Source organism: Trachinotus anak, unplaced genomic scaffold (genome assembly GCF_046630095.1).
Source record: "Trachinotus anak isolate AG129_WGS33_773 ecotype Australia unplaced genomic scaffold, CSIRO_AGI_Tana_v1 ptg000032l, whole genome shotgun sequence".
In the NCBI taxonomy this organism is placed as follows: Eukaryota; Metazoa; Chordata; class Actinopteri; order Carangiformes; family Carangidae; genus Trachinotus; species Trachinotus anak.
In genome coordinates, this window is record NW_027273883.1 from 23,943,616 (window position 1) to 23,970,315 (window position 26,700).

Consider the following 26,700-nt stretch of genomic DNA (forward strand, 5'->3'; position numbering starts at 1 on the left):
ATTTTAACCATTTAATCTGCATATTTTATGACAAAACACTTTAATTGCTGGATTTTGGCTTCAGTTGAATGAAGTCACAGTCTATTATTTTTGATGTCACCCGGCTCACAGCAGCTTTGTATCTCTTGTTTTGAAGATCCCAGCAGAGGCTGGTGTTGACCTGCCGCTCTGGTGGATTGACAAGTCCTCCAAGGTTTTGATATTCAATGCTGCATTTGGATTAATTAAGAAATTCCTATTAAATCTGTAACCAGACTCACATTCATCCTGTTAAGAAACATAAGGACGAGTCCATGAGGACTTTGCACTCAGAGGCCCCCTCCTCCCCCATTTTCTCAGATTCCTTAAACACAAAACTTTATTAAATCATTTCAGAGCAGTTTCGACTGTTTTCTAAGCTCCCCTCATGGTTTTGAAGTCATCAGTGGCTTTAAATAACTCAGGCCGTATTATAGCCATGAAATATGGCTTCTCTCAGGGTAAAGCCAGTTATCCTTGGGCGGAAAAGTGATTTGACAGAGCAACACCTCAAGTTGCCTTCCAAAGTAACACACTCCATTTATTTCTCCAGCAATCTCTGTATGAATTTCCCTGAGAGGAATCCAAAACCAACCTTCAACTGTCCCTCAAATGACCCTCAGACTTACCACGTGATGTCATGTAAGACATCTTTCTGAATTGTTTGTTGCTTGGGTGTTTTCAGTTGATACAAACTTTACAAATTTATCACACTACCTGCTCAACTAGATGCATAAACTGCTTGTTGCTCTTGGCGAGACTGATAAGTTCTTAACTAACTGCCCTCTGAGGAATTCATTGCTACTTTCCAGATCCTCCTCAGGTTTTCTTTTTTTCGTTTTTTTTTTTTTTTTTTTTCCATGTGAGCAGGTGCTGGTCATCACCTGTAATAGGCTGTGGAGGGGTTACAGAATATGCCAAACCTCCCTCGCAATTAAAAGCAGAGGAAGAAGCTCTGGCATATTGCCTTTAAGGATCTCATGTGTGTCTATTCTCATGGGGGCCCTTTCAGTGCTTTGCTGCTTGCCCTCCTCCTCTTCTAAGTTTCATCTCTCAAATGGGATACTGGCTGTTAGCAGCTTCTCACTATCTCTCATTAAAGGCTAGGTCAACCCAACTGGCGTGTTGTTTTACTGAGCCTCCTTTTTTTGGTTTCAGTCTACCTTTTTACTTTGTTCAGTCAATTCTTGTAGTTTTGCACATCACGAGGGAATCATCCCATTTACAGTAGCATGGACTCATTTCTCTTTTTTTGTTATTGTTGTTGTTTAATCAAACCTCTAGTCATGTTGTTGCCTTGTTAAACATGCAGCCGTTGGCAACATCCCTAATATGGCGCTGCATTTATCTCAGTTATTTCAGTGGGAGGCTGCTGTACGGAGAGTTGTGCAAAACTTTAAACACTGACACATCAAGACAGGAGCAAACTCTGATCCCTTACCTGGAGAGGGAAAAGTTGACATAACAAATGTGAGCGTGAGGGAATGGAGGAGAGAGAAAGACAAAGGCTAGTTTTGATGCATGTCAGGACGGCCAGTGCTGCAGAGCGGGGTTAGAAGTCGGCAGAAAGCGTTTGAGGTAGAAATAAAGGCTCATTGCTTCATGGGTCTCTACCTCAGCTCGGAGGCTCCCTCAGTCATTCTTATGAAGTGTGACCTCCACAGACTATTAAATCTCCTTTTACTCTCTTAGATTTTTTTAAACCATAGAGGTGAATGAATTACCCAAAGACACCCAGGTATATATAGGTGGAGTGACACCTCTCTCGTGCCTGAAACACATGACCCGCTGGTGAGATATTGATATGCCCTCTCTGAAATGAAACATATTTTATCCTTTCATCCAGACATTTCATGTCACGTCATTTAAGAGACGACTTTTTAGAGGTCAAGCTATTTTTGTCGAGCTGCTACCTGGTGCATAGGTCTGTTTCTCAATCCCTGGCATCACGCCCGGAGAGGGACTAAAGTGTTATGACTCCTTAAAGTGACTTACAGTAAATAATGAAAATACAGTGAATTTGAGCAGTGTCTGCATTAAAGTGGACAGGTGCAGGACTTTGGTGCATTCAGAGCCATTTAGGAGGAAAGTATGTTAGGTCTGGCTGGTGTCTGGGGAGTAGTTCTGTGGAGGTAAGGATGAGAGGAGAGGAGGTAAGGGGAGGGCGGTTACTGGTCCCTGGAGGCAGCAAACAGGAGCTGGCCTAGCTGCATGTGCTGTGACGTGGGAGCCGATGTGGGTTTGGCTGCTGGTGGACGACAGGCCTCAGTAGCGGAGCGGAGTGATGGATGGTGCTGAGAAAGAACAGTGAGTGGAGCGTTACACGCAGTTGTCCAGGCAGTCCAGGAAAGAGAGGTATGAAGCTTGAAAAAGAAAGAATGAAAAGAGAGCATGCAGGGAGAGAGGGAGAGAGAGAGAGAGAGAGAGGGAGGAAGCAGGAAAAAACAGAGTGGAAAAAGCATGACAGGAAATCTGGGCATCTGCAGGACAGAGATAGGGTCACATCTCGACCGTTTATCAAAGAGGAAAGCAGATTTCACAGCTGATGGGTCGGCCGTGGCAGGTCTGTAGACCCCAGGGGCTCAGCTTGGCATGAAGCACTGGAGTTATAGTTATTGCTGTTGCAGAACTGTTAACACAATCACATTGCACTGTATTGAGCCGCTCATACGCCTGGTCTGACTGTGCTGTCTTTTTATACTCTACTTAGATTACATATAGTTTCAACACATGTTTATTCCAATACAGAACTAGTTTCCACATGTAGTATCATTTAAGAAGGTAGTACCGTAACCTTAAATCAGAGAAACAGAGGGCTGTCAACCAACTGAAAGACAGAGACCAGAGTCTGAACTAAAAACTACATAATTGGCCTGGGTCAGAGTACTTTGTAGCAACTAAGGCAGAGGTGAGGAAGGCAGAACAGGGAGGTCTCAAAGCAAGTAACAAGACAAAGACAAAAAGGGAGGAAGAGAACAAAACCTAAAAAGACAAAAACACCCAGACGTAGCATTTTGCTGCAGCTGTCAGCCGCTTTCCCCACTCTGTTCCTCTTCCTTCTCCTCTCCTCTCTTCTGCCTGTCTGACTGATGGAGCTGCCAGAGTGCCGTCTCATCCCTCACTTCTCTCACTGATCAATCAGACCATTAGACTCCAATTACAGCCGCAGCCCCGGCGCAGGTGAGCGACGAGCACATTCAGCCGGCTGCCGACAACGCCTCTGCCCGGCTCCCTCGCACTCTCCAAATTAACGCAAATTAATAGTGACACTCAGACATAAATGTCTGCAATCGGGGGGCTAAATTAACAGTCTGGGTCGAAGCTATTGAGTAGCAGGTGTCTTTAAAAGCGGTAATTACCTATGCTGGACAGAACTGGGAGGAGAAGGTGGCCCACGGTTTGCCTGGAGTAAGAGGCCTGGCCCTGGTGAGCCTGGCTTCCATTGTAGGTGTTAATAATTGATTGGGAGGCAAGCTATTAATGAGCAGCAGATTTAGAGCTCTGTTGTAAATGTGTGTTGATGAGGGTGTTGCCGCCTCTTGTACAATGCCTCACCAATGCTAATTACTGGGGCTTAGTCAAGGTGCACTGTAATGAGTCTGGATTCAATAGAATTCTGGTCTTTATGTGTTTTGAGGGCCTTTTAGTGCAAATTACACAGTAATTGAAATGCATGAGACTTGCTTAATTCCAGATTAAGATCTAGGCAGTTTTTTTATCTTCCATCTTAATACACTTGTTGTATATGAGAAAATTTTGCTGTGAGCACAGGTTTATGATAAAGCAAATCTACTACAGTAATCTGTTTCCCACACAAAGGCCCTGATACAAAGGCAGTGATTTCAGGAATAGGTTACAAGAACATAATAAAAGTCAGCAAGTGCTGAAGGCAAAATAAGTATAATAACCAATTAACACAGTATTAAAATATTTTTGTTGACTCATACATCATCATTATCATTATCATATAATCGTTATATCTTTCCAATATCACAGCCTAGGTGGAATATGTAGTTAGTTTTTGTAACCTTTGAAAGATTAAAGTCACCTTAGGACAGCAGAGGAGAAATTACATCAATCTCTGCCACGTTTGTGTCTGATCCTGTCATTGGAAATTGTTTAAGATTCAAAGTGAAGCCTTTATTCACTTTGTCAACTCCACTGGTGTTAAGTCTCACACTGAAAGAGGATACAGAATTCATATTTTTGCTAAAATGTGCATGAGAACATAGCTGTTAAATGCACGTGTGTCTCCACGTGTGCACAAGTGTGTCCCCATATTTGAGTGCACATGCACTCGAGTGTGTGTTTTGGTTTGTACTGTAGCGCCTGTGTATGTGTGGGAGGGCATGAGTGCAGACTGTGTGCTGCTTTTGGCTGTGAACAGAGAGCTTTAGTTTGTAGACTACAGAAGAGCGAAAATGTCAAGATACTGTCCTAATTTTAACCTGGGACAGAGGGAGAACAGAGGGTGTCAACCGATGGAGTGTGATTATTGTGTAATTTAGTACAAGGGTAGGAATATGGGCCTGTGCAACCAAAAAATGCTCCAGAAATTATTCAGCCCATCACTCGAGCTATTTATCTCACCCCTTTTGCCCACCCTCTCCCTCCAATATGTTTATTGTTAGCCAGCCCTAAACTTTAACAAGTGGTGGCGGATTTTTCTGTTTCAGAAATTATATTTCTCTTCTTGTCATTGCTTCATTAATCAAGAGGAGGCATTCTGAAAAATGTTTTGTTTTGGAGGCTGCAATCTATTTTGTGTGTGTGTGTGTTGTAGTTAATCTGCGCCCGTGGCAGGTTTCCCCTCCGAAACGCAGCGCTAAGCAGCGGTATCGCAGGCCTATTGTTGTAGCCTCTGTCATAGCAAGGAGAGCCTGATGCAGGCCTGGGCTCGCCTGATAAGGAAAAGAGGATTCAACATGGCTGGAAAGGAGAATCAGTGGGACTTGAGAGTGGAGTACGGATGGGGCAGATGCGCTCGCACACACATACACACACACACACGCACACACACACACACACACACACACACACACACACACACACACACATACACACACATACGTACGTACAGTCTTAGACAAACATACAGAATGATACACACATGTTCTACACACATACAGTCACACATGAGCCGACACACACACAAATCATCACCATCATCACACTGGCACATGCCCAGACAATTATTTACAGTAACATCCAATTACATATGCAAGAAGGCACCCCAGGATAGGACCTCTCTGTAGCATATCTGCTAAATGACACACACACACATACACACACACACACATACACACAGCATCAAATATGCATGCACATGCACATAAACAAACAAACCATTAAACTAAAAAAAAAAAAAAAAAAGATCATCAATTTGAAGTCCAAACATTATGATTTATGTTTGCATTTAAAGGTGGCCTGTGCTTTCCATCTGAAAGTCACACTGTCTTGGATATGGTTTGAAAACGCCAGACATTATCAGGACTAACAGGATTTGAATTTCTGTGTTGGACACACAAATAATTTTGGCACAAAGAATGTGGCTTCATCTAATGAAATAATGGGCCCAAATTTTAGGCGGAGAACCAATTTGTGATTGCATGCATCAATTATTTCTTGGGTTTAAACCAATATCAGGGCTGGGGTCTCTTCAGATGGGTAAAATGGTAATTATCTGGCCTGCCTTCCCTTGCTCAATGTCATCCATATATTTATCGATGGCATTATCAATGGTTTTCATGTTCTTACATTAAAAGGGAGAAACACCCAAGCTCATTCTATTGAAGTAGCCCTTTAAATCAGGGCTTTTTAACGCAGATCAAAATGGCACTGATTTCTGTTTGTGAGTTAGATGGAGGAGGAGTGTTAAACTGTGGCAAAGGAAACACGCAACCATTGTTTTGTTGTTTTTTTTTTTTTGCTTTTTTTTAAAAATTATTATTATTTTCCAAGGCTGCACTCTTAAAGTTTCTGTGTGCATGGCTGGAACTTATTACCGCCGATAGCTCCATGTATTAGCCGTGAAGAACTCAGTCAGTCAGCTAGTCAGAGCTATTACAGCCACAGCCAAGCTCCACTGTTTGAGAGATAATGCATGGTTGACTTGATCTACAAGTGAACCTGACATTTTGCTGTCCTTACATCACAACACAACTAGCCAAACTGATATGGCAGGTCCCCTGATAAGCAGAGCAGGACTCACTGATTTGCTTTGTGCTCACTGTAATGGCTGCATGGTTTCCTCAGACATGCCAAGGCCACAGTGACTAGATCAAAACACAAACACAAAGATGGAGATGATCGGCAGCATAATTCACTGCAGTTTGGTTTAGGTTTCAGCAGTTTTGTTTAGTTAAGTTTTGCTACAAATACGAGAGTAATTTTAAATTTAATTTTGTTACTGTAGCATTTTTTAGTGGAATACTGATCCACATTTATCAGACAACTATAGTTACTAGTTATTATTCAGATTAGGATTTTAAATATAAAGCAAATAATTAAATTTTAAAATCTAATGTAATTGTATATTTTAAACCAAACCATAATATATGAAGTACTTAAAAAGAGCTCCTCCATGTGTAAATGCTACTTAAAACATGGATGCATAAGTACTAACAGTGAAGATGTTTTCAAGTCAAGTAAAGTAAATGTACTTTCTTGTTATTTTTTCACTAACAATGACCATTTTTCCACAAAACATATATTTTTATGTTCGAGATACTTAAGCACATTTAGCTGATATTACTTCCTTAAGTAGGAAGAATGAAGGAGATATTGTGGTGCTGGTATTTTTAGTGAGGTGAGGGAGCTGTAAACTTATTCTGCCTCCTGTTTTATATCATAAAGTAAATGTGCTGCACTGAATCAATGCAACAGATTTTTCTCCAGATATCTTTGGGTCAGATTTATAAATGTTCAAATAATGCTTGTTGTTGCAAAAGTTCAAAAACATCAATGTTATTGTTTCAGTACTAAAAATACCTTTTTCAGTCATTTCTTTATTTTGAAGCAGGAACATAAAGGAGATGAACATTGTTCTGCAGAGTTCACATTTTCAAAATATTCCTAAAGTCTCTTTAATGACCTGGTTCTGCAGATGTGGCCACTCTACTATAACTATACACTGTAACTGTAATAGATAGACGAGCAGCTGTCTTCCTCCAACAGTCTGTTCAGTCACCATTAAGCAGCAGCAGAGCAAGACCAGTGATGGCTGAAAGCCCCAATGAGGCTCGAGGTCCTGGGGGGCCACTCTTCACACCCACAGGGCTGGAGGGTGAGCTGGACCCTGTCCCCTTCCTTCACAACTCTCTGGGTGTTTGCTGTCTGCCAGGGGCCCATCAGGGAGCAGCTCAGCCTGGGTAGCAAACTGTCACGCTGAGGAGATGTAGTATCTGCTTGCTTATGGTTCCTGTATGTGGTGAACACACGAACAGCTTGATATGAACATTAACATTCATGAGCAACTGTTCCATTTGGGATGGCATAATACTCGAACAAGTCACACACCATCACTTCCACACTTATCTCAGAGTTTTACGAATTTGAAAGACGACTTGCAGCAGATTTGGGGAGATGATCCTTTAGCTTTGATATACCTTATTTTTAAGGAGTCGACAAATAAGCAAAGCGAGGTTTCAGTCTTTACAGAGCGTCAGTCTGACAGGCAACAATAGTCAAGCTCAGAAGTCCCCGGCTTCACACATATCGCCTTGTATTACAGTATGCAATATGTCTTCCCAAATGAATGATTATCCACCACTTCAATACACAACAGACCTCTACTGCAGCAAAGGCGCGAGAGGAAGAAGAAGGAAGAGAAGCAAAAGAGAAAGAAAAGTGAAACAAAGTTGAGTGGTGCCAGCTGCTTTGCCATCTGTCACTGTCACGGCTGTAACTCATGATATGTTGAAACAACTTTTTTGAGAAGTGGTGCAGATAATCCTCGATTGTTTCCATTTGCAAGCCCTTAGTCCTCTTGGTATTTTAGCACAAAGTGGGGGCAGAGCAGTTTTTGGATGGTGGACCCATCCCTCAGTTGTGATCATAGAGAGATAATAAGGAGTTGTCCTTTTTAAGGAAGTTTTAAGATTTAAAGTTTGAGCTCCGTGTTAGAAAGCAAGGGAAATGAGACTAAAATCATATATTATTTACCCCTCTACATGAGCACTGTCACTCTTAAATATTCTATGCTTTTCTCTCCTCTCTCTCTCTCTCTCTCTCCCTCTCTTATGTTAGTGAGGGAAGTGGAGAAGCACAGAGGCTCTGCTTGTTTCACCTCCCTCAGAGAAAGAAGGACAGCCACCCTACAGGGAGGCAAACCCCTGCTGGTAGACCTTGATAAGTCCTCACTGTCCCCTGTCCTGGCCTTAGCCCTCTGATCCTCAGCCTAGTTGGCTTGCAGCCTATCAAAGACAAAGCCCTGTTAAAATGACTCTGGACGGATGAACAACCAAGCAGAAAAATTCAAGTCTTCTGACCAAAAAAAAGAAAAAAAAAGGTTAGCATTGAAGATAAGAAAGCTGATAGGTGCTGGAGGAGATGAAGGTCTGGACAGTGTCCATTCGCTCCGTGGTGGTCCAGCAGCGCCTCATTAGATGGATGTGTGTGAGGCTGTCAAAGCAGGAATATTATACCACGGGGTCGTCAGCAAACTAATTGGGTAACAAAGACCATTTCCAGCTCGGGAAACCCATCTTTTAACAGTGCGTGTGCTGAGACTCTGATAAGAGAGTTCACGTCTAATGCATTTAGTGAGGGGCAAGTTCACCATCTTTATCTTATTTACTTAACTTGGTGTAAATATTGTTGGTCTCCTACAGTGGATTTAGTGAGACCCCATTTCTCAGAAGTGCACTCTGAGATCAAACTATTGAACACTGCAGAAATATGTAGATGATCAGGTGGTGTGCAAATCACAGATACCTCTGTTCAGTTTGTTCATCATTAGAACAAAGTTATATGTTTTCCATGCGTTAACTTGAACAAAGAGAGGAGTCTTTGTTCTTTGCCTCAAGTGTTGTTTTAATTTGTTGTACTTCCCACCATGTTTATTGGAATTATTATTCTGAACACCCAGATTTTGGATGGAGCTCAGTTGTTTTTGAACTAGGAGGTGAGATTGGCTGCACTGAGAGACTAATACAAAATCACATACAGTAGATGCCGTTCTAATGCATCATGAAATTTATAACTCTAGCAGAGAAGAGAGGGGAGTTCAAAAGAATATTAAAATCCAATACCTAAAGGGGGCACAGAGGTTTATCTAAAGTCAGGGGCTTTATTCAAGCATCATGCCTACTATTTTATTGTTTGTCTTTATTTACTGCCTGTGACTGATCCTGGTCTTCCACGTGTGGTTATGAGAGTGGGGATTTGTTGTGACCCCATTGACTGATTGACTCCTGACTTCCCTTTTCTTCCTCTTTGAAGAAATCCCCCCGTCCGCATGTTTATTCCCAACAGAGAAAGAGTGGTTCTGTCCAGAGAATGTGCCACCTGCCACCGTGACCCCCAGGGGCCATGGTAATATCCATACAGGTGAACATTACTGGCTCCAGGTTCTCTATTATGTTCCCTCGCACAGCTTCTCGCTGCTCGGGGAGTCGGCCCTAACTTACATGCAAAAGATCAAACAAGTCCTCCCCAATTGAATTCAAATGGGAAATTTCGAGTAATTCAAACAGTGAGTAGTGAAGCGATGGGACCGCTCTGTCCTCTGACCAAAGCCAAACACAAGAAGCACACGTGTGTATATGTACACTCTACCTCCAAGACACGATTAAGTCCTGGAGCACATGCATTACAAATTCAACTTTCTCTTGTTTACAACTTCAAATAGTTCCCGGGACATACGCATTACACAGAGTTATGGCAGCACACACACATTTACTTGTGAAGTTGAATTAAATATTCTCCGCTACAAAGAAAGTTGGGGACATTGTAATTTGATGCTGAAGGGCGAGAGATGGAGGGAAGTGAAGACGACTCGTGTAGCAGGTTTGCCTGGATCAAGAGAGAATGGTGCAGGTGATGTAGGAATATTAAAGCAAAGGAGAGATGACAGAGAGGAGAGGAGGAGAGAAGGAAAGGAAAGGAAAAGGAAAGGAGAGGAGTGGGGAGTAAAATGGAAAAGGAAAAAATAGGTGGAAATGGAAATGAAATGAAAAATCAAAGGAAAGAGGGAAGGAAAAGAATAGAAAGGAAAGGAAGGAAGGCAGGGGTGGAGAAAGGAGGTTGCTTGTCTTCAGGGCAGGTACAGCTTACACTAAACTGTTTGGCTTTAGAGTTGGAGCACCTCAGTGTGCCTGAAGGTCTTGAAGAATGGAGTACAGATTGAGCCCCCTCCCTGCCTCCGACTCTCTATTCTTCACTCCTCTCCTCCCTGATTTACAAAGCAGCATATGCTTTTTCAGTTTAAAAATATCACAATATATTCTATTAATGATTTTGCGTTGCTCCTTAATCAAAAAAAAAATCCAGAGCTGCCAATGATCAGTCTGCATCATTACTGCTCTGCTATGTCTTAAAAAAGCAGCTGAATGTACAGTAATCATGCAATGCCACCCAAAGGCAATAAAAATACAAGCACTGTGAGCCTTTAAATGGAGTGAAATAAGTAATAGCTAATGCAGCACATGAACTTTGATGCTTACAGTCCAGTCAGCAGGATAAAAGGTGATTTAAATGAGAAAATATTTATTCCCCATAGCGCCGCCATGATAGCAGCAGCCAAATAAAGGCACATGCGCACAGTGATGGGTGTCCCTTTAAAGATTCCAGGAACAGCAGTGACTCTCTCAATTTAATCGATTTAGAAATGAAAAGTCAATTTAACAAAGTTGAAAAGAGAAAGATGGGCTAAGGGAAGAAAAAAGCATTCTCTTGCACTCAAGCAGTAAACTAACTGCCGCACAGAGCAGGCAGAGATTTCAGCTGAATTATCTCCCACCTCACATTTGCTCTTAGGCAAGCAGTTTAAAAGCCAAGCGATTGAGCCAGTGATCCAATTTGAAATGCAGAAATGATTAGAGCAGCTTGCCTCATTTCATATCGAAATTCTCTGATTTATGACAGGGCACCAGCCAAGATCTATCTCTAAAGGGAATTAGTGTGCAATTCCTGCATATTTCTGTTATTTAGTCTCCCAATAGCAGATGCTATAGCCTGAGAGAGAGGGAGAGAGGGGGGTGAGAAAGGAATGAAAGCAGCATATAGGTATCTTTTCATTTCAGCAGATGTAACCATGGCCATTTAGGAGAGCAGAAAATGACACAAAAGCAGACTTGAGAAATGGAGGTATTTCCCACTTTATGTAGGATGTTGACAGAGAGTCTTATTTCAGGGTACAATGAAAAATATGCAGCTCCAAACTAAGCATATACACAGCTTTTCCCAGCGTGAATAGTGGTGTTGGTTGGAGAACACAGACTGTGAGGTTGGCTTTGGCCGTTTTATTCAAAAAAAAAAAAAAAAAGACCCTTGCAACTCATCCATCCTTGAGGCTAAGAAAATATTAATACACAGAGCGATAACGAGAGCTAGAGGAAAATCTCCCTTAATGAAATTTCCAGTTGACCACATGCAATTTGTTTCATCGCAGTGAACAACTAATTGCAATGGACGTTATCAAGGTGTGAGTGTGCTGTCTGCTGTAAACTGACTGGTAAAACAGGTACAAATCCTTTATCCTTACTCCCATGTTAGAAACAGAGAACATATAAACTTGACATAACCCAAACATAAGCTTGTTTTTTTGTTATATTTATACTGCTGGTGGTGTCGTCTGAAATGGACGTGGTGCTTTAAAATTATTGTGCTGCTAAGACGTTAACACAAGGTCAAACGTAATGTAGAGGAGAGAAAGCCAAGTGTATTTGTCAGAAACAAAAGTGGTGTTTTATTGGGGAGGAAACATGACAATCTTTAAAAAGACATTTATACTATTAGTGAGTGAAATATTTCAACTGGTGTTTTTGTTTCAAAATGGCACTACTTCACTCCGAGTGGGTGTTGAAAGCAGGATATAAAGACCATGAATGTCTTGAGATATTCAGACGGAGTGGTTTTGATCTCTCAGTTGTCTAAATCCTGCAGCTGTGGGATCAAGACAGATACAGTGCCAGTCAGTGACCTTGATGGAGGGAGAGGGAAAAAAAAAGAGCGATGAGGAAAATAATCATTCCCACCAAGGTTTGTATCGATTTCACCTGCCCTGACCATGAAGCGGGTTAAGAGTAGCCAGTGGTGGTGAAATGGTCAGCGGTGATATCATTAGCTTGTTGTTTACACAGGGAAGCAGGGAGTTAGAAGAAGGCTGAGTGTCACAAGCCACTTTCTTCTTCACCTCCTTCAGCTGATCAGAGGATCATGGTATCAAGGAGGGATTAGTAGCGACTTGGGATTTGTGTGATTGGTTAATTTATTGCGGTGATGGCAGGTCTTTCATCTATGGCAACATTTAATCAGCGCAGCCACAGAGGCTATTACAGGTTAGCTCCTTTCTGGAGTCAGTCCGGCTGTGCCATCAGCTCTATCACAATTCCCCTGAAATTTCCAAATTATCTGGAACAGGCTTTAGCTTCTCAGTAATAAAAATTAGAACAGATTCCTGATAGAGGCTTTTGCTCACACAGGACCAATTATAAATAGTACAGCCCTGCCTTGGAAGAGGGAAAAGGGGAAGGGGAAAAAAAATCCAAGTCTGAGAGATGTGCACGGAACTTATCGTTCAGTCCCTGCTCCGCTCTGATCCAAATCCGTGTGGCTGAAAATTTATATTAGATTTTATCACAGAGGCCTAAGTCTAGAAAAATCAATGAAGGTTATCTTTTATGTTGCAGCAACTTGTGGAAATATTGATTTTCATTTTATAGCGAATTTGGAGCATCAGTTTGTAATCACTTCCTCGCTGACTACACTGTTTTGGTCACTGTATCTCTTACACGAGCAACAGTAACAGAGCTCAGGAAAAAAAAAAATTACGGAGAGTATTGAAACCACTGAAGTGAAGGCAGAGGGTGGATAAACCATAACACACTACACAGAGAAGAAGGCCAGAGAGGTTTTTACAGGCTCTGACAGGGATAATAGACTGTAAACTGGTATTAAACACTGTATCTCTACATAAAACACAAATATCTACTCATGTCATTTATTTGAATATCTATTACAAATACCTGCAGTCAACAAATGATAAATAGGAGCAGGAAATATAAGAATATATTCTGCTCTTTTTCTATTTTTCACATCATAAAGATGACATTAAAATAGCTGCTAAATTAAAATTAGGCATTTGTATAATGCAAGTGCATGTTTTTTTTTTTTTTTGCAGCTGACACATTCATCTATCCATTAGGGGTCAGCATATTTTACAAACTCCTCGAGTGCGGTTTTGGACAGGAAAGAGCCTCCATACGTCACATCCACTGGCTGTATGATTTTTAGGTAGAAGCGAGAGCAGAGTTTGTTTCTATAAAACCATTTCATCATATAGTCCCTCGCTCCAGGAAAATCCTAATTTTCTGCCTGTCAATCTGCATTTCTTCTGGACGCGGCCACTTAGGCCAGCTGATCCGGTTGTACAAATGTTTTCATTTGCATCTGCAGACGCTCCTCCCTGCAGTGACGCCATTATGTCTTAATCCTAAATATGTTGTGTGCGCTTGCTCTCCTGCATTTCTTTGTCTTTGTGACGGCTGCTACATGCAGCATGCTTACAAAGCGCATTGGGCACCATTGTCACTATAGATGCATTATGTAAATCTGCACTGAGAGACTGTCATGGGTTGTTGCTGCTCAGTTTCCAACAGAAAGGGAGCAAAAGAAAAAGTAGTAATTGACAATTAAATCAAAATAATACATAATACCCACAGTCAGAATTTCTAAAGTTTCTATCAAAGCAGTAACTAAAGGAAGAATTGTGATTACTACAATTATTTCTAACAAATGTCCTGTGATTTCTAACAGTGGGGAGACGTCTGGTTAATGTGGTATTTTGTCCCTGTTGGCTACATTAAGAGCAGCTGGAATATCATGAATTCCCAGAGTCTCAGAGGGACGGCAGAGAGGCCTCTCGCTGCTGAATAAGAGATGGCTCCTGTCTGGAGATCTAAGAAAGGGTTAATCTGATTCCCATTTCAGATAGTCGTCCTAGCAACAATCAGCCGGTCTGCTCTGCTCCTTTGACAGGGGTGTGAGATTTTCAGGTTAGCCAGATAGAAGACTTTATTGTGAGGCTAATTTGAAATGTGAAATCGCGGATGGCTTAAATTACAGAGGTCCTCTCTCTCTCATCTGCTGCCAGGACGGGATAAGAAGATGCCAGAAGAAGGAATAAGAATATCAATAGACACAATTTACTGTCTGTGTTTGATCAGTTTGGCAGTGCAGTTTGCCAATGTGCCAAGCTATACATATAGGACTATTTAGAAATCTGTCTTTATTTAGTGCCTGTATGTGTTTTCTTAATTTTGCAGACAAAATCCAAACAGATTCTTATCGCCCCTCTGAGATGTATTTGCTGTTGGTGAATAATTCTCTCTGAAAAAAAAAATCAGTGTGTCCTCCAGCCTCCGACTAGATAGAGTTCATGGAAAGAGAAATGGGTGGGTGGAGGAGGAGGAGGGGGCATGCAGGCGCGCTGCCGGAGCACAGTGCTCATCTCTTGTGCATATCTGTGCCAATTCAGACCTTTAACATGCTCAAGTGACATTTGCATTTATCCTTGAAGGTTGTTGCCTTTTGCGGGGGAGAAATAAGTGAAAAGCACAGGAGAGGACCAGTGTTTTTCTGTTGCATTAGGCAGATGGACAGTGTCCTGTCGCTGCCTGCCTCAGATGGAAAAAGAAATGAAGTGTCGAGATTGCACCCCAACCCATTTTCTCTTAGCTAAACTATTTCTGTAACATCCTAATGAAGGAGGGCCCAGGGGTTCAAAAGTAATGGCCTTGAAATACTGACATTTTGCCTTTAAGTAATAGGCTACTGTACCAAGCTGCCTGAGATGTTGCTACCACCCCCACCCAGGCCCCAAACACACCCCCCCCCACACACACACACACACACACACACACACACCAGCATATAGTTTGCAGTAAAAGTTAAAAAAAAACAAAAAACAAACAATAAAATAAAATAAAAAAAATTTAAAATGATATGGATAAACAGAGGAAGCCAATCTGGTGACACTGCACCATGTGAATCTATTATGCTGGACGTTGTCCTCTATCTCTCTGTTTTATTTTTCCTTTCCGAGAAATAAAACTCCACTTTTGACCTCTGACCGGGAAGAAAAATGACCTAACACATTCAGAATAATTTTCCAGCATATTATAAAAACTCTAACCTCAATCGCCCTTTGAAATGGATACTGATTCTTTAAATTCTTCCCTGCTTGTTTCAGGAAATAGTGAGATCATGGCGATAGCGAAGCACAATGTGCCCAAAGTTCACCGCTGAACACTCGCTTCCTTCTCTCTGAAAGTCACCAGCTTTTTTTTCCCCCCTTCTTTTCTTTTCTTTTTTTTTTTTTTATAATTCCCAGACACCTGAGATGTTCCTGTTAATCTAAGAGATCTGATGCTGAATCATTGGGTTCAATCCTGGATGAGATTTCCTGCCTTTTTTTTCATACAGTGCAGGCTTGCTTGCCCCCATTTGTCACCACTCCAACCACTACAGCCTCAGTCTTTAGACCATCACACACACACACACACACACACACACACACACACACACACACACACACACACACACACACAACCTGTCCTGATTTTCAAATCTTCTCAGCAACATAAAAAAATGGGATTGGGTGGACTTAAGTTACATGCTTTATAGTTTGTGAAATTGTCTGTTTATGGCCATTCAGAGCGGCAGAAGAGCGTAACTCAGTGGTTATTAGTGTTTCTTTAATCAGCAAAATAAGCAAATGATTAGTGTTTGTTATCTGTTCCTGTCCAGAAGACGAAGAGCACGGTCCCGGTGGTGCTAAGCGCCGGCCCCAGGTGGCTGCTGGATGTGACTTGGCAGGGAGCAGAAGACAACAAAAACAACTGTGTGGTGTACAGCAAAGGTAAGCAAGCAGCGCCGGCATCCTGTTATCTCTCCGCAGCGCAACACACCACACCACAGCGCCACGGCAAAGACACTGACAATTCTCCATCCTCTCCACTCACTGTCTGCCTCTCTCTCTCTCTCTCTCTCTCTCTGTCTTTCTTTTACTTTTTCTCTCCTCTTTCCTGCTCTCCTTGCCTCTCAAAGTCACAAACAAATAAGTAATCACAAGCAAATAATTGCATGTGCACAGCTACAAGGACACACAAAAAAAGAACATACATGCACCCATTCTCACACCATATCTGCTTTTCTCATCCAAAGAGTAATTTATATCACTAAAACTCTGATTAGGAACTGAGAAACATCACTTGACACACAGAGTTAATGGTCTTTAGATTTCACAAGGTAATTAATGCTCCTTTTTTTTCTCTTTTATACTAAGTGAATCCGTATCTCAGAGTAGATAGCGAGCAAAGCACAAGTGGAGATGGGTTTGCCATTTTGCTTCATTTGTTCTCTCACTAATTCAGCAAAGCTTCGGCTGTATATCTTTAATAAATCAGACGTTCATACAAGCCCTCCAGAAACGGATTTATATAAATATGTGAAGGGAAAAAAACAACAACATATCTGTCATAAAATCCGTGTTGTTTATTCAAAGTTGACCCTAAATGTACAAAAACCCAAATGACCCACTGACAGAAAGATGAATTCCTCAATCTGCTGCATTGTGTCCAGAGAAAAGCCTCATTAAAACAGCCCAACATGGATGTGGAGAGGCCTCAGTTTGTTGCAGACTGAATGAGAAGATGCTGAAAGTGTATGCAGCCCTGACACTCAGTCTGTGGCATCACTCCTCATGAAAGCACAAGACGTCTGCAGCTATAATTGGGTCTTGACGGGTGTTAACCAGAGAGACACTGCAAAAATAAATACGTAAATAAAGATGTGTTTTGGATTCCAAAGGGTGAGGGAAAGGGGGCTCCATTTATCACTTTTCAAAAATGATTACCCCGTGACAATACCCCCAAAGCTGAAATGGAGCTTCTTCTCCCTCAAAGTGAATAAGTGGCAGGAGTGGGATTTGCAACCCGGATTTTCGGTCTCCCAATTCTCATCTACTAATCACTAGACTGCACTGGGGAGTTATCCTCTTAACCGGCTACTTAACTTTGTGCTCTTTATCACCAAATCATTAAAGTTTTGATAAGCTGTTAAAGAAGATTATGCACTTCTTTAAAATCTTCTAATCTTTTTGCTCGGAGACTGACTGTATGAAACAAAAAAAAGGGGGGGGGGGGGGCAATAACAGGATTTCTCACTTTTTTTTTGTTAAGTCTGGAGTGTTTCCTCTGCAGCTCTTCATACATGTATCGAGATAGCATCACACACAGCATCATTACCTCGGCTCTGTGTCGCTGACAGTTCCTCTGTTTGTCACTTCTGCTTTGACCTTATTAAATTACACACAATAACATCTCCAGATGTCCCCTTGTGAGTTGTTCTGCGTTGTGCTGTATGAGTTTGTCACTCTAAATCCTCCTCTAGAATCAGCACACAACTTGCCAACCGATGATACATGATAATAGAGGGAATTTTGAATACAAAGAATTAATTTAAATCCTAGATTAGAAGTAAATTATCTCATCACTTTGTCGTAGCTGTGAGACAATCGCACATCAAATACATCAGTTGTAGTGTGTTTAGTTGTGGAAGTGTTATAACATTGTTAATTTCTTTGAATAATACTGTCAGAAACCACCTGTCTCGAGTTTCACTTTTTTGAAAGGAATGCCACAGTAAATATCAAAAGTTCGATACTACTGTGATACCACAAGGTACAAAAAACTCACGCTGTGTAATCCCACACTTGACTCAAACACCTCTGTAGCTACTTTGCCACAGAGCTTTGGATAAATTGGTTGGGTGTCCGTCTTTCTCAGCTCTCTAACCAAAATTGTTCCACATTTTGCTCATGGCGATTTTTTTTTTCTTAGTTAGACTGGGACTAAGTTCAGAAAGTGGTGAAGTGTTTGATGCCGTTCAGCCGTTTGACTCTTGCGTCCAGACTCGATTTATACCACACATTCTTCTTCGTCGCCTTCTGTTAAATATTCCAATCTGCATGTGTGTGTGTGTGTGTGTGTGTGTGTGCACCCTCTGGAGGTGACATTGAAATTGAATGTCGGAGCGGTGGAAATATCAAATCTTTGTCAAATTCAATATTGAATTCAGTCTTTTTTGCTGCAGTTTGGAAGCAGCTCTGGAATTGCGTTTATCGTGTCGACACTGGCGTGGATTGACTAAAGGGAAAAGGCTCCTCAGTCCAACAGGAACTTTCTTGCCACCTTGAAAAGCTGAGGCCCCAGATTGTTTATATCTTCACCCCTGTGCTGTTTCCCCTCTGTCGGCTGCTTCATTGCTCCCTGAGATGCGTTACTTATGGAAAACAGTGAATATCTCAATACACAGTATGCTTGCAGAATATGTTTTGGCTCACGTTTCAGTGGTCTCGGCTTCCTTTATGGCTGCCTGAAAAGATAGTAGCAGTTCACTCTGGATGCTTGCCAGTCTGAATCTATGGGGGAGTATCTTTAAGTAAGGACTGGTGATTGGTTTGAGTGGCTGTAGCTTGCTGCCAGGCGTTCTGTCCTATGATTTCTGCATTACATTCTGTACAGCTGCTCATCCTCTATCCCCGAAACTTGTCATTCAGGAAGTCGGGGAAATATGTGCAGAGGACAGGATTCAGCAAAACAATTCCTCTGAGAGTTGTGTTCCAGCAGTGTGTTATGTATAATACATGCAGTGGAATATGTAACAAGCAGCAGGGTGGTGTAGTCCGGTCCCCTACAGGGCGCCCCTGGACATCAGCACCCAGACAAGCTAACTATAGTGACAAATATAGATTTCTTTTTTTTTTTTGCCTAATGTTGGGATCCTATAATAATCATAACAAAACTACATCTTCCCTGACAATTTGTATTCTGTTTCCTGTCTCTATCATTTCATCCAGATGAACAGAAAGACAGCGGCATTTAAAAGATTAGAAGTCAAAGACCAGGAGTAATGTTTGAGGCATTTAAAAGTCTCAAATTATGATTCACAGAGCCATTTCATGAATATAAATTCTTCTTTGAATTCCTTTTCTTAAAATGAGTGGCAGCAAGAGCCCTGAAGTGGAAGCAGGAAATGTGCAATATCTGTTTTTCCCAGGCTGTCAGCATGGCCCTGTTTGTTTTACATTAAACTCCTAGGAAGAGCCTTAGCAGCCAGCCATTACTAAAACGCTCAACTCTACTACTGCGCTAACTCATTATCGAGAAATCCACCTGGAACTCCCACAATGCTCTCCTCCACACTCCGACAGTTTCTTTGAAGCACTGAAGTTATAGAAACAGGCAGCAAGTCTGCAGAGTAATTATATGTTACAGTAATGCTGGAGACCGCAGGGAGAGAGAGAGAGAGAGAGAGAGAGAGAGAGAGAGAAAGAGCGAGAGAGAATGACAGACAGGGACACAGAGACAGAAACCAGTGGAGAATTTTCTGTAGAGATAAACAACAGATTGATAAACAATACAGCTGGAGAGTAGGAGACATTTTATGAGAAAAAAAATTCAGCCCCATTTTGATTCTTTCTCTTGTAACATCTCCGAGTTGAATTTGTTAACAATGGAGACTCAGTTCAAATACTGGAAGGATTTAGAAACTGTGAAACCCTGTAAAAAAAAAAAAAAAAAAAGCCAATAATCAGTCGTCTGTTTCTGTTTATTGATGGTGACCTCTAGCGGCTGTGGTAGCCGTGACGGGAGCACAGGAGGAAGTCAGGTGACGTAGTACATAGAGTGACAAAGTGCATGTTCAGAGGAGGGTGGAGGGTGGATGGATGATTGGATCGTCACCGCTGTTTGTCTCCTGTTTGAAACCCGTTGTCTCTTCTAACCATGACACCCCTAACTGCATGTTTATTATTGTAACCGTGACGACAAAGGTCCTCTCACCTTAAGGAAGTGCTTATTTTAACCCAGTCCGTGCTTAAACCAAACCAAATCCTTTCCGTTTTTTTTATGTAACTGTCTTGACCATAGTCGGCCCACTCTGTGTTTGTAATATTGTAACCATGACAACAAACACACCTGTTATCTCGGTAGACGTTCCTATGTGTCGTATCCGAGGTTAGGGACGAGTGCTTGTTGGTTTACATCAAGCCCAGGTGTGATGCGTAGACAACTGCTTTTTAAAAGATAAGGCCGGTGTTTCTTTTTGTGAACATGTAAAAGCATCAAAAGAAAATATGTGTTAGTTCAGTACTTTTTCCATCCTCAGCCCCAAGCCCATTCCTTCCTAAGATGTAAATCTTTAAAAACAGAAAGGTATTGTTTTATTTTTAAAAGGAGCTAAATGATAATGTCATAAAACAGCTGGGTACTGCAGCTTTTAGCAAATGTTAGTCAAACAGGAGTAAATTGTGCTGTTTTCAGCAGCAGATTAACACACATGTACCTGAGACTGAAAAATAAAGTACAGCTCCCATGGTGGCTGCGATAAAGGGAACTGTCATCCAGTGCAATGGTGTGGCTGAGGAGTGTGTTTTTAATACTTGTTAGTTCAATTAATTGGTGGTTTTGATCTTTTCTGAACTGGACTGTTTGAGTGTCTGAGTTAAAGAAATGACCAGTGTCATTTTTTAGGCCTATGGTACAATGTATGACTCAATTCATTCACAGTGTGAACCTTCATTGTGCTTATTCCATTGTTACCTGATAACAGAGCCCATTGAAACTATACACACTCTCTGTGACCACATTATGTGGCATTATTCAGAGGTCACCTAAACTTTTCAACTGTAAGCCTCTTAGGCCAGACCACATTCAGATACAGCATGTCCAATAAGTCTCCAGAGCAACTTAGCCCATTGTTCGTGCAGAAATTGACCAATGTAACTAGGCCGTTTTACATAAGCCCGGACAGTGCAGAATTAGCTAACTCGCTATGTCTTTGTATTATTTCATATTCTCTAAGTCCTCACAATCAGATCCTTTTTTATGCCTTCATTTGCTCTTTCCACTGCTCCATAGCTGTAGACCTCTGAGGCATAAGATGAACTAGTGCCTGGGCAGATGTAGTATCTATTTGACTTTTTTTTTTTTTTTTTATAAAACCAGGCTTGCCAAGACTTTCTGCACAAAGACATTTGGAGGTTTTTTTTTCCGACCAGAAACGAGACATAAAACTGCACTGTTTCCTGCACTGCTCACTGGTAGCATGCAGCATTAACTGGTGAGTGGAGAGGACTCTTACAGTTCAGAATTTAATTGTTCATTTCAACCCTCCTCTTTTAAAATGACTGCAGCGAATAGGAGGTGCGAGGGTTATTATCTGTTATCTGGGAACATAGCGAAATAGTGTGACTGAATAATAACTAAACAACTGACACAATGTAAAAATTTCATTATCAGTGTATTAAAACAAAATTGTACCCTAAAGGAGTCCCCACCACAGCTCAGAGCAGCCGACTAATTATGTTTAATTAAAAGACAACAGAGATCAACAGAATCGTTTTCATTAGGAAATTATTAATGATTCCACTGCAACAATAATTGATTGCACTGAGCCACGCGATAACTGGGTACGGTCAGGCTGGAGTGAGCCGGGTGGAGAGGAGAGGCTGGTTTAGGCATTTGGCAGCTGTTGAGTAGCGTGTCTTTTAGCTGAAGCTTCCACATTAGCAATTGAGGAGAAGTTGTAAAGCTGGCTTTATGGAGAGGAAGAGGAGGAGGAGGGGAGTAAGTGATGGGTTAAGGACAGCGAAATCCAAATCATACGGCGATCTAAGAGGACTTAACCATCCCACACATGTATTTAGGAGGCATTCATGCACATACAAGCTCGCACATTTCAGTACACATGACTGAGATGGGAACACACACTTTTATTATTTTCTCCTGTCTCTGTCTACAAACATTCAAGAAGGTGTTCTTTTACTCGTTTTTTTTTTTTTTTTCATAAGCATATAAACTACACACACACACACACACACACACACACACACACACACACACACACATACATACACACACACTTTGCTGCTGCTCCATTCAGAGCCATGTGAAAGACGTTAGCTCCAGACACTTCCTCCGACAGCCTTTTATGTGCATTGTTCTCCCGACGCACAGGCAGTTTCCCTGTGCGAGACAGTATAGCCCAGGCACCAGACACCACACTCTGCTACAGCACCCACACTCACTACAAACACACACACACACACACACACATACACACACACAGACCTAACGCCATTACCGAAAATTCGCATAATGGCTGCTGACACATATGTGTCCATCTGCATTCAGTGTAGACTAAGCCTTGAGACAAAAACGACAATGCAGGGGGGGAAATGCAAAAGAAGTGATGGGCACTGATGAGGAACAAGACTGCTCTTTTCATATATCACCATGGAGCATTTTGGAGCTGTGGTGTGCATGCACATTTTATGTGCTTGTGATTTGTGTTGTGCGCGTGTATGTGTGTGTGAGTATAGCCGGCCGTCCTTGTATCAATGCCATGGAGGGTGTCAGGCTAATGAGCGTGGGCTGTCCTTAGAGCAGGAGGGTTTGGGTTGTGCCATTCACCCTGCATATTTAAATGCCTTGTAGAGCTTAAGTAGGCCCACTTTTCCATGTCAGGGCAGCGTTCAATCCTGCTGCGACCATTAATTATGATACCATTGTGCTCCAGTGTGGCTAATAAGAGTGATGTATTGCACCCTCGTGGCATTATAATCATCTGAGTGAAGTACCTGGACTACACTGAGCTCGCTTTAAGCACCACGTTTTTTTTTTTTTTTTAAGAAAAAAACAGCAAGTGAAGAGGAAGCTTCTTCCCTCCTCTCCATCTCCACAGGCTGCTGCATTGGTTAATGCTTCTACATGAGTGTGTCACAGATTTAACTTCTCTATAATTGTATAATCAATGATGAGAAACGCTCTGGTATTGATCATGCAGGAGGGCTGGAAGTGTGTCTGCGAGGGAAGACACGCATGCAGTCACTTGTGCTCGACTGCGAGTGCACCGGCTTCAGAGGCACACATGAGTCATAATTTTTGATTATTTTTGTCACTTTTTCATCCATGCATGTGCGCTCACTCTATCTCCGCTGTGTAAGCACGTTGTATGAGTTATCTGCAGTGCTTTCTCAGATGGTCTTTGCACACAGAACTGGTTAAGTGGATTTTTAGGGGCTGCTTCTTAATATTTGGAGCATGTCTCCTCAGTATTGAATGTGTTCAATACAGATGGGGAAAAAAGATCACATTTTATTACATTAATCACTGCAAGTTAATGTGATTATATGTACTTTATATTTCCCTTCTTAACTTCCCTCCCTTAACGGCATAATCAATGACCATTTTTATATTCATTGAAAAATTCTGCGGATATGAAAATAAGCCCTTGCGAGGTTTTTTAATCTACTGCGGGATCTTGAGTCAGTAATTAAAGAGTCCATTCTGTGTGTGTCTTCTAAAAACCCTTAGCCTGCTTTTAGGCCTGGGTATGATCCAGCCCACCGCCCCCATCTCTGCTGTGGTAAGTAGGTGTGAAAAGCATTGTCAGTGTGCTTCAGGATAAAGCCCTGCTGTTGGATGCCATTGGTCAGAGTCAAACCCCCCACACACATACACACAAGATCGAGGAGCAGGTTGAGAAGAAGAGTGTATGAGTGTGTGTGTGTGTGTGTGTGTGTGTGTGTGTGTGTGTGTGCGTGTGTGTGTGTGGAGACAGAGGATGTAGGGGGCTGTGAATGTGTGAGTGTGTGTGTGTGCGTGCAGGGATAATCAGAGACAAAAGCTGAGAGCTGGAGACAGGGGCCTTTCTACACATCCACACTGCCTTTTTTTTTTTTTTTGGAGGGGGGGTAAGATGGTGCCTTTTTATCTGGCTTGAGGGGGGTCACAGTATGTGTGTGTGTGTGTGTGTGTGTGTGTGTGTGTGAGAGAGAGAGAGAGAGAGAGAGCGAAGGAGATGGAGGGAGAGAGATAGAGGAATCACTGGGGTGGAGGGGTGTTTAGATCGTCAGTCAGCGTGATGGAAAACCACACGGTTAAAGTCCCTCTGAGGGTTGACACAGGACTGCCGCGACTGGAACTAAACAAGTGAAACTGAGTCTAGGTGAAACTCTGATGCACTGAGGGAGAGAGGAGGTGATCATACTATGAAAAACGCCCACTGAGAGGGAAAAAAAAGAAGATGACAGTGGAAGAAAAACACTGATACACCTTTGAAAGAAAAACATACAACACAAACAGTCACTGTGATACCACTAGCTTAGAGACGAGAGTTACAACAATTCCACTCAAGCCATATAGGGTATAGTAGAGCAGGGTCCATTTTTCCTTTGATAGTGTAAACCCCTGCAAATCAATTTTTAGGTTGGGCAAAACATAATCAGATTTTCTTTGAAGAAATAGCTCGACACATTACGAAATTGTTTCGTGGGGTCGACACTGTGTTCATTCAGGAGAGCTTGGTGATAACCTTTATACATACCTTTGCAGCTAATCCATTTTATTGATTGTACATCCACCTGTGTGGAAAAAAACACATTGCCCCATAGTCTTTAGAGTGCCATATCAGCGTGATATCACAGTTTTTCCTTTCTCATTGCAACGCATCGAGGAACACAGCGGCGAGCCACCTCTAGCACTAGTACCTTATCTGTGGGTTGTTTTATCATGCAATCTGGTCAGGGGATCTTTGCTATTCTTACCCCTCTTAAAGTCCAATGCCATGGGTAAGGACACAGGGATGAACAAGGTGGGTTCGACAAACTGTGAAGGTGTAGTTGTGGCAATTTGGAAATGTGATATGAGGTAAACTGAATAATCCTGCTAGAAGCATGGCTAAAGGGTGTTTCATTATGTGTTCAAATCATGTGGAGATCGTGTAGAAGAGCTGCAGTTAGGGTCGGGTTTTGGCTCAGGATGCAAATTTTGGATGTCAAAGAACTCAGAAAAAAAAGGAACTGGACTGAGAAAGTCTGTAGTCGCATGAGGTTTATAATAACAAAGCAAAACTTCTTAGGGAAATGGCAAACGTGGATGAATGGGCACACATAATGCCTGACTTTTCCAATGACAGCCATGACCTTGATTCTTCCTTTACCTTAACTAAGTACTTTTGGTTAATCAAACCTTGACCTTGGGTGGTAGACAAGAAAATGCTTATATGAATCCTTTCTGTATTGATTCTGTAACAACAAACAACATCTTTTGTTGTTTAATGCAGGTATGAGCACAGAGTTGTCAAGCTGCAACCCTGTGATACTGACAATTCTGCAGAACCAGTGTTTGTTTTAAAATTCTTGCTTGTTACAGTATGTGCACATGAAGGATGCAGTGCCTACGTTGAGGGTAACAACAGATCCAAATTAAATGTTGTTATGTGTTTCTGCTATCACTTCCATTCATTCAGTCAAGGCAGGGAGCCAGCTCAGTTTTCAGTCTAACAACAGTGTCTGGCCTCATGCTACCTTACATAAACATTATTCTGGTGAATCCCACACAGTGAAGTATACAGGTTGAACTGATACTGTTTACTGTCAGCTACCCTGAGCTGAGATATTAGAATTGGTATCTGGAGAGAAAATGCTGGATTGGTGAAGTAAACTGTGGTTTAGTAACAGGTTTAGGCAGCTAGAAGACGTAGATATAGTTATGGTTATGGTTTAAGGGTAGGAAGGAAAAACACTTGGTCAAGGTAAAGGAAGATTGTGGTAGAGGGTTGCACGCCTGTGATGGAAATAGACTCTGTTCTGGTGCATGATGTGTTATGTGCTCACCATCCCACACATCATTACCTACATGTAGGGCCCACTATATCCTGCAGAGGCACTGAACATTGGTAATGGACATAAATTCTGAGGTGTGAATTCAGACAATATGGATGTAGTTCCTGGGCTGCTGAGTATTAGAGCTTCTTGCTGTAGGTGAGATATCCTGACTATCCTGCTCTGTGAAGCACATGGGGCTACATGTTTGTATGAAAGGTGCTATATAAATAAAGTTGAGTTGAGTTTGTGTTCTGATCTCTGTACGTTAAAGTTCAGTAAAATCTTTGATTTTACATCTTTACAGTTGTTAAGACTCATGTCCGTCCTCACCATGACAGTGATATCAGCTGCTTATGAGCTAAAGCCTAACCTCCTCCAGGTTGCTTCAGTGCCTGAGCTCTGCTGACCTCTGCCTGTCGGCGCTGGGTGACAGAGATGGGTGCCCCTGTTCCTTGTGTGCGCGTACTGTGTGTGTGTGTGTGAATGAGAGAGAGCGAAAGTGAACAGGGTGGTGGGCGAGCAGACAGGCGTGCTGTAGGTACAGTAGTGTAGAGGACTAGACATCAGTGTCGTCCAGGTCAGACAGGGCCATCCATTCTCTAAGCCCCAGGGAAGAGAGAGAAGGAAATAGAGAAGTGCGTGCATGGGTGTGTATGTGTGTGTGTGAGAGGGAAAAGAGAGATTGGGGAGAGTGGGGGGGTTGGGGGGGCACTGATGCACTGTTTCTCTTAACTCTGTCAAAGCCACTCCATTGTGCTCCCCCGTGCAGTGAGTGGAAACCAATCTGT

The 26,700-nt window shown here is 42.1% G+C and overlaps 1 protein-coding gene across 2 annotated transcripts in view; it reads left to right on the forward strand.

Annotated features, from left to right (window-relative positions):
• Positions 1-26,700, forward strand: part of zfpm2a (zinc finger protein, FOG family member 2a) — a 117,392-nt gene that overhangs the window by 56,649 nt on the left and 34,043 nt on the right. Inside the window, exon 5 of one of the 2 annotated variants that reach the window (XM_071469597.1) lies at positions 15,988-16,099. In XM_071469597.1, the coding sequence (XP_071325698.1) occupies positions 15,988-16,099 (112 nt within the window). The remainder of the gene's footprint in view (positions 1-15,987; positions 16,100-26,700) is intronic. The other variant, XM_071469598.1, reaches the window with a different exon arrangement.